General features: G+C 40.8%; 1 protein-coding gene and 3 non-coding genes across 4 annotated transcripts; all 4 read left to right on the forward strand.

Moving 5' to 3' along the window:
- Nucleotides 1-3,862: 3,862 nt before the first annotated feature.
- Trnah-gug (transfer RNA histidin (anticodon GUG)) lies at nt 3,863-3,934 on the forward strand. The gene has a single exon. It is a non-coding gene; the product is annotated as a tRNA-His (tRNA).
- Nucleotides 3,935-4,365: 431 nt separating this feature from the next.
- On the forward strand, nt 4,366-4,437 carry Trnah-gug (transfer RNA histidin (anticodon GUG)). Its single transcript has one exon. It is a non-coding gene; the product is annotated as a tRNA-His (tRNA).
- Nucleotides 4,438-4,522: 85 nt separating this feature from the next.
- Nucleotides 4,523-4,594, forward strand: Trnah-gug (transfer RNA histidin (anticodon GUG)). Its single transcript has one exon. It is a non-coding gene; the product is annotated as a tRNA-His (tRNA).
- A 1,979-nt stretch (nt 4,595-6,573) lies between these two features.
- Nucleotides 6,574-7,551, forward strand: LOC138005750 (galanin receptor 2a-like). Its single transcript, XM_068851933.1, has one exon. The coding sequence runs from the start codon at nt 6,574-6,576 to the stop codon at nt 7,549-7,551; it is 978 nt and encodes a 325-aa protein (XP_068708034.1).
- The last annotated feature ends 874 nt before the right edge of the window (nt 7,552-8,425 follow it).

The raw sequence follows: 8,425 nt of genomic DNA on the forward strand, positions 1-8,425 counted from the left end.
TGCCTTCATTAAAGGCGCTAGGTCACGCAATTTTAGGCAATTTCAGCATTGATCAAATGGTCATAGAATTAAAGCGTTCAACACAACTTTTCAGATTCAATACAGCCCAAGTCATACTGGTAATGTACTTGGAAGTTGCACAATAGATTTTGCTTACTGTATGTCTTTGATAGGTACTTTCCAAAATTTGGTCACAGAGAATTATAATTCTTTTATTTTTTTCTCAATGCGTGAGTGGGCGGAATTCAACAAATCCTGCAATCTGATTGGTTCCGGGAGCGGGTGGAATTCTCTCATCCGGCCTGCTCACGGCAGGCGGAAACCTAGCCTTAATTGCGTGAGCTTGTTTGATGACCTTAAATTTCCATTTTTTTTACACCGACTCCGTTTACATACAGAGGTTATTTTTCATTAGACAAGAGGTTGGAAATGGAATTTCTCTTGAAACGTTCAGTTTGTAAGTCGCTTTAATACTGCATTCACTATCAAGCACGGTGCGAGTCAACAATTAAAACAAGTGATTTCAGAGAGGATGGGGTAGAGGAAAAAAAAAAGTTATTTACCAGCAAAGGGTCGGTCTGTATAGCAAAAAACTGCGACATCGTTCTTGAAAAAGCAGCAATTTCAAGGCCTCGGTCACAGTTTTTCCCTATACGGACCTCCCAGCTGGCAAATGACATATTTATTTTGACAATTGGGTGCATATTACTGCGAGTATTTAAATTACAACAAATGGTATATTTTAAATATTTGATTCTCGGGCTATGGATTCATTTGGCATGGCCTCAAGGAACTTTTGCACTTCTGGAAGTATTTTCAAGTGTCGAGATATAGTGCACATCTTCACTTGTAGCGCACGTGACAAAGTGACCTTTACGTGCACCACTGCACGAAAGTTTGGTCATCTTGGAAAGATGTTTTCACATCTCACCTTCATTTTTCTTTCATTTTTTTCTGCAAAAGATGTTTCAACGACTCATTTCGTTTCATCTTAAGCCGTTCAATTAGCGTTTCCTTTCTCAAACAATGAGCAAGAATACCCATCGATCAGTAAAAAACAATGTCAGGCTTAGCCACTTTGGCATAAATACACTATTTTTACCTCGTTTTCATGGCCTGGTCCAGTGGTCATTGTCACCACCTGTAATGAAGATAATCTGGGTCCGGATATTCACTACATACACAGTCGAACATCATGAGAATCGCAATGTAAGGCCGATGTGAGAAGGACAAAGTTCTCTCTGTTCTTTTCTTTAGCGCTAAGTTAACCACACACCACTCACTGTACTTTTGCAGGCCCGAGTATAGGCTACTTGTAGCCTCTTGTTGATCTAAAAAGAGGTTTAAGGCAGGGATGTTCCCTGTCCATGCCTTTGTATGTTTTAACGGCGGAAATCATGGCAGTTAACATTAGATCTAACCCCAGGATTCGTGGGATTCTTCTCCCTGGTGCCGAAACGGAGCTTAAGCTGTCCCAGTTTGCGGACGATACGACAAGGCTTTTGGCGGATGAGGAGTCAATCACGGAGACTTTTCATGTTTTTCATCGATACGAGCGCGCTGCAGGAGCAAAGATGAATAAGAGCAAGTGCAAGGGACTGTGGTGCGGTTCGCTGAGACATCGTGTTGATCAACTTTACGGTTTCGACTAGTATAATGATTGCATTCCTGACAAGATTCTAGGACAATATTTTAGTAATATCGATTGCTCACGTAGGAATTGGGAAGAATAAATTCAGAAGATCAATAATATCATTGGCGCTTGGTGCCACAGAGATCTAAGCCTGAAAGGAAGAGCCCTCTTAATAAACAGTCTCTTAACATCCACCTTATGGTATAACGTTACATCATTGGCTGTGCCCTCTTGGGCCATTTCTCAAATCGAGCATGCGATTTATGGTTTTTTTTGGAAAAAGAAACACCCCCTTGCCAACAGAGACATCTTGGCGCTACCCCTGAGGGAGGGTGGTTTTAACATACCGCGGCTGGAGACGAAGATTCAAGCTTTTCGTTTGAATTCACTGAGAAGGCTTCTTACCGAAGAAGATGCGCATTGGAAACATTTTACGGCTTATTTCCTTCGAATGGCTAATATGGACCTTGGTAAAATGACCTTAGCTCTGGACTTCTCTCAGCGGCATATTACTCGGACTATCCCTGCCTTTCATAAAGAACTGCTCAATGCCTGGTCTAAGCATAAGGAACACCGTATTCGTATGCAGACGCCTAAATTTACCGTAGATATCTTACAGGAGCCCCAGTTCCTTAATGAGCTAATTGTTGTACGAAACAAGCCTCTTCTATATACGGATTGGATTGCAGCTGGTATTTTGCGTGTTAAGGATATATGCTACGAGGTCGTCCCTGGTTTTTTACCTGTATCAGCGGTCCACGAAATGTTATCGGATGGGCCTTTGCGGCCTATCTCGGAAACGCATCGACAGTTTGATGAAATTTTGGGTGCTTTGCCTCCGGAATGGAAAGATCAGATTTCCATGCCCCACCCAGAAACCCAGCCAAGTGTACAACCGTTTTTTGGAATCGTTAACCCGGTTTCCGGCCAGCCTCCTACTGATCTTCTGCAATGCAAGACGCGTCATTTTTACCATCAGTTAATACCGGCTACGGATTACTGGAAAAGAACCTTGCAACCAGAGCCCGTTTTTGACTCTGAGCAGTGGAGAGTTGTTTTCTCTCCACTGATAACCAACCGACAAGGAGACCTCAATTGGAAGATCGTTCACCGAGTGATCCCAACCGCTCTTTCGCTGCGAAAGATGGGAATCCTAGACTCTGACAGTTGCTATGGATGTGGTTTAACAGACACCATAGAACATGCATTTCTTGATTGTTTACCTATTATGAATTTTTGGGCCTTTGTCCAAACCTTTATTAACAGGATCTTAGGAAGTAATCAATCACTTTCGAGGCATACTAAATTACTAGGTAGACGTGGTAGGCTTTTAAGCAAACCACAAGTTGATTTATTAAACTGGACTTTATCAGTGGCGAGATATTCTATACATACGTCGATTGTGCAACATAGAGCTCACCAAATCACTGTAACACTGGAAGCACTTTTCAAATCTGCAATCAAAGCCCACCTACGGTTTAAGTTTAAGTTATCTTGCATTAGATAGAATCATGAAAGTTTTAAGACCACATGGTGTCTGGGCGAAGCTTTTCCCAGAGTGGACGGAAATCGTTTAGTATTTACATTCTAATGACGTTAAAACGTTACATTTGCTGTGATTTGTGAATTGAACTCGGTTAATATATATATTTTTTTATTATTTTTTTATTATAATTTTTTTTTTTATGTGTAAATAAAAAAGCTCTTTTTGAGCCTTTTTAGACAGAAAAAAAAAGGACACTGCGTTGTGGCCGCAATAACCTAGGTTCGAATTCTGGTCCCAGCAATATCATCCAATGATTCCTTTTATCAAGCGATGTATTTTTTCCTTCAATTTCGTTGGCCGAGAGTCCACCACGTGACCTGCAAATAACTGCCTACAAATAATTGTTTTGCTGCAAATAATATTCTGCTTATGCGCGTCAGCTTTCGGCTTCGGCAAATAATTGATCTGCTCGCTTCTGACAAATCACGATATTTTGCTCAACCTGGTCCAATAATTGTTAATTATTTGCCATGAATATTATCAGCAAATTAAGTTCCCCAGTTTCCTTTACCTCAATACAGCAAGCCGCGATCGTCTAGTGGTGAGGAGTGGTGCGTTGTGGCCGCAATAACCCAGGTTCGAATCCTGGTCCCGGCAATGCAATCCAATGATTTCTTTTATTATTTGCCATGAATATTATCAGCAAAGTAACTTCCCCGATTTTCTTTGCATCGGTACAGCAAGCCGCGATCGTCTAGTGGTTAGGACACTGCGTTGTGGCCGCAGTAACCCAGGTTCGAATCCTGGTCCCGGCAATGTAATCCAAAGATTTCTTTTATTATTTGCCATGAATATTATCAGCAAAGTAACTCCCTTGATTTCCTTTACCTCAATACAACAAAGCCGCGATCGTCTAGTGGTTAGGACACTGCGTTGTGGCCGCAATAACCTAGGTTCGAATCCTGGTCCCGGCAATGTCATAGACCGTATTCATAAATGGCGGTCACATTTATAATTCTTTTGTCCACTTGCAAATTAGCCTACCAAGCCTCATTTTAGAGCAAGAATTCTTTTTAATTCACTGTAGGGTATCGAGGCTTGGTAGGCCAATTTGCACTTCGACAAAAGAATTATAAATTGACCGCCATTTATGAATAAGGTCTATCCAATGACTTTTTTTTTTTCATTTACTATGAATATTATCAGCAGAGTAACTCCCCCGATTTCATTAACACCAAACAACAAAGCCGGGATCGTCTAGTGGTTAGGACACTGCGTTGTGGCCGCAGTAACCCAGGTTCGAATCCTGGTCCCGGCATTGTCATCCAATGATTTTTTCATTATTTGCCATGAATATTACCAGCAAACTAACTCTCCCGATTTCCTTTACATCAATACAGCAAGCCGCGATCGTCTAGTGGTTAGGACACTGCGTTGTGGCCGCAGTAACCCAGGTTCGAATCCTGGTCCCGGCAATGTAATCCAATGATTTCTTTTATTATTTTCCATGAATATTATCAGCAAAGTAACTCCCTTGATTTCCTTTACCTCAATACAGCAAGCCGCGATCGTCTAGTGGTTAGGACACTGCGTTGTGGCCGCAATAACCTAGGTTCGAATCCTGTTCCCGGCCATATCATCCAATGGCTTTTTTTTATTTACTATGAATATTACCAGCAAAGTAACTCCCCCGATTTCATTAACACAAAACAACAAAGCCGCGATCGTCTAGTAATGAGGACGCTGCGTTGTGGCCGCAGTGACCCAGGTTCGAATCCTGGTCCCGGCAATGTCATCCAATGATTTTTTTATTATTTGCCATGAATATTACCAGCAAACTAACTCCCCCGATTTCCTTTACATCAATACAGCAAGCTGCGATCGTCTAGTGGTTAGGACACTGCGGTGTGGCCGCAATAACCCAGGTTCGAATCCTCTGGCCTGTTTCTCAAAAGTCCCGAAACTTTTGGGGCCTATTTCGGGTGCCACAATTCTCTTTATATCTTTGCAACGCCGAGGTTCCAAGCCATCAAACTTCGCAATCCTCTTCCTTTTTCTTACATTAAAAACATGTTAAAGGATTAGCTTTTCAAAATAAGCAGATTGCAGTTTGACGACTAGCTTTTCGGGCCCGAAAAGTTCTCGGGACTTTCAATATTTTGGCAGTCCAGGCCAAAATCTTGAATTCAGGATTTTGGAAACTTAACTCTAACTCTACGACATAACTCTATGAAAATAACTCTAAGAATAGCTGTCCCCGATTTGGGTAATGCCATCTGCTATTTTAGAACGCAGCGCAAAGTTATGGGCGTTGATTTACGTTGGTTAAACGGTTCAGCGTTTTCACTCGTAAACGACGCGAGTGTATTTCGTGATTCATGAAGACGAGCGTTGGTTTGAAAGCACTTGCGAAGTCGAGTGCAATTCGAGAACTTTCAAAACAGGACGAGTGACCATAATATTAATCACTAAAAGCACCAGCAAATTCACATGATTTTTTAAATTTCTTATATAATCAAAAACATTACTCCATTGCTGTGTTTTCATAGCAACTTCCTTTGCATTCGTAGCAACTTCCTTTGCATTCGTCATTAGGGAGCTTAAGCAACGACAACGGCGACGGCAACGAGAACGTCATCTCAAAATATAAATTTGCGTTATTTTAATCGCTTCGTGACTATTTCAACTTTTTTAATATGACAAGGGTGTGGTAATTCCTCAAAGATGACACCAGTCGGAACGGCACTCCATTTTAGGAGAGAAAATGAAAATTTATCCTCAAGTGCTGACGTGCTTCATAAAACCAAAAACTTGGCTATTTTACGTTGTTGTTTTGCTGACGACGGCTAAGAAATGGACAAAAGTGAAAAACGCACGTGCAGGGCGTGCAAAGCTATTGTTTTTACCCTCTAAATATGCAAATTTGTGACGTTCTCGTTGCCGTCGCCGTTGTCGTTGCTTAAGCTCCCTATTAACCAATCAGAAACGTGATATTTTGTTGAATATATAACAAAACGAAAAAATGGCGGCGTGATACTTCATTACTATCTGAATATTTTGGATCTCCCTGGCCTTACCACCAACTCGGTCTAGTGGAGTTCAGATGAACTAGCACTCTGGCCCTTTTTAATTTTGACAAAAGACAGGAATAGGAAAGATGTTAATTGTCACCTAGCACCTTGTGGAAAATGATAATGTCGAAGATGGGATTCTGTCACACGCCTCTGTCCCAGCTTTTGTAGCCTATCAGAGCACGTTCACACAAAAGCTAAGAATTTAACGCTTTAATTTTTAATTTGAAATGATGAGAACTGAATGACACTTAGAGACCACATTTAAATAACCTCTTTTTTACACGTTATCTTAAGACCTCTAAATATACACAGCTGCATTAAGACTCCATAACTTGGTTAACTGGTTCAAAGCACTGAACATTCGCCTAAGATTTGTCAGAATGGCAGTGTTTTCTTCCTACCATAACTCTAAGTCAGCCTTTAATGTCACATTATGGACTCTGCAAGAGATGATCGTGGTTGTGGGGATTATTCAAAATGCACTCATTTTATTCATTGTACTCAAGAATAAGACTATGCACACAACAACCAACTACCTCCTTGCGAACCTGGCAGCGTCGGATTTGGTATCTTTAATCTTCTGTCCGATCCGCATGGCTTTAGATATTACGGACAATCACATCGGTGGGATGGCCGGACAAGTCATTTGTAAAGCGTTCACTGGGAATTTCCTTCCCAAACTGGCAAAATGTGCAGGGTTTACATCCTTAATTTTCCTAGCTACTGATCGATATAATGCCATCGCCACTCCCTTTATAATTCGCTATAGACTCACGAAAAACAACATTGGTTTCGCTATAGGCCTAACATGGGCCTTGGCAGTGACTTTTTGTCTGCCATTTGTTATTTGGAGCGACTTCAACGAAAAAACAAAACGATGTCTCGATCCCTGGTCGATTGAAAAAGGAGCATCAATGAAGATTTACATCATGGCGATTAATGTAGTGTTTCTTGGCGGTGCTTGCCTATTGATGTTCTGCTATGTGCAGATTTTAAGAGGAATCTTCATTACAAGAACGGTTTGTTCAGGAAACATAGCTTGCGGTGACCATGCACAGTTAGCGGCAAAGAAAAAATTAGCGCGAACTTCGTTAGTGGTTAGTGTCAGCTTCTGCACCTGTTATAGTCCATCCTTGTTTTTTCAATTGTATTTGGCACTTACAGCCCCTGAAACAGTGAACCAAAATTATGAAACAATGTACGTTGTTCATAGCCTGGCGAGCTTTATTTTGCTTCTTGGTTCGTGTTTGAATCCGTTATTATACGCATTTCAAAGCTCCAATTATCGAGGAAATTTGAAAGGTATTTTCAGGAAGAAAACGAGAAGGTGCACTGTGGGACCAGCGACGGTTGGCTGAGAATTTATTAAAAATGCCAGCATGAAGTGCAATAGAAGACAGCTGCCCGGTATTTTTCCCGGCGGTAACACGCTGTTGAGAATGTTCCGTCTTTCTTCGATTCTTAAGTTTTTCATTTAGATAATGAACGTATTAAAATTGCAAGGAGCGATCGCAGAAGTACACGTCAATAGCTTATTGTTGGCTCAAGAAAAGCGTATTATCGGAAAACAGGAACATTATCCACATTATGACAACACCTGCTGTTCCGGGAGTCAAAGTTCGTAACAGCATGCCAGCCATTAATTTTGTGTTAATATTGGCAGTGAAACTGAATCGAAAGTAAAGCCTCAAATAACACAAAAACAGCCTGAGAGTTCGAAAATCGACAGAGGTGGGGCCTGATGTGAAATGAAACGAAACAACCAAGCCTAACATGAATAACGGCGGCTATTTATCCTCCAGGGGGGAAAAAAGGGAAAGGCTCGAGTTTGAGGATTTATCTAAGCTAAAAGATATCCAATCAATCAATCAATCAATCAATAATCTTTATTTATACACGATAAATATTTAAAGCGATGCTTCGCTTGTGGGGTCGTGTCTAAATAATTAAGTGAGATAACTTAATGACTTAGAAAATAAATAGCATATATACACCAGCTAAAATCATATAGCTACTTACTACTACAAGTCTAAAACGATAAAAGCTCAAAATTCTAAAATACAAGGTGTTACTCAGGTATCAACTGGTTATTAACACTAATTATACTTAAAATCCAATACACCTTCAGTGAGATAAAAAGTCACAATGTACTCCTGGTCCTCTTGGACAACAAATATTCACGTCAACTTTATTTATAAGGGAGATCCCTTTCAGTAGAAAAACCAAAGCCAG

Source organism: Montipora foliosa, chromosome 6 (assembly GCF_036669935.1).
Source record: "Montipora foliosa isolate CH-2021 chromosome 6, ASM3666993v2, whole genome shotgun sequence".
NCBI lineage: Eukaryota > Metazoa > Cnidaria > Anthozoa > Scleractinia > Acroporidae > Montipora > Montipora foliosa.

Bases quoted from the DNA above. Each gene is read 5' to 3' on its own strand.
- LOC138005750 (XM_068851933.1), top strand. From the start codon at position 6,574: ATGGCAGTGTTTTCTTCCTACCATAACTCTAAGTCAGCCTTTAATGTC.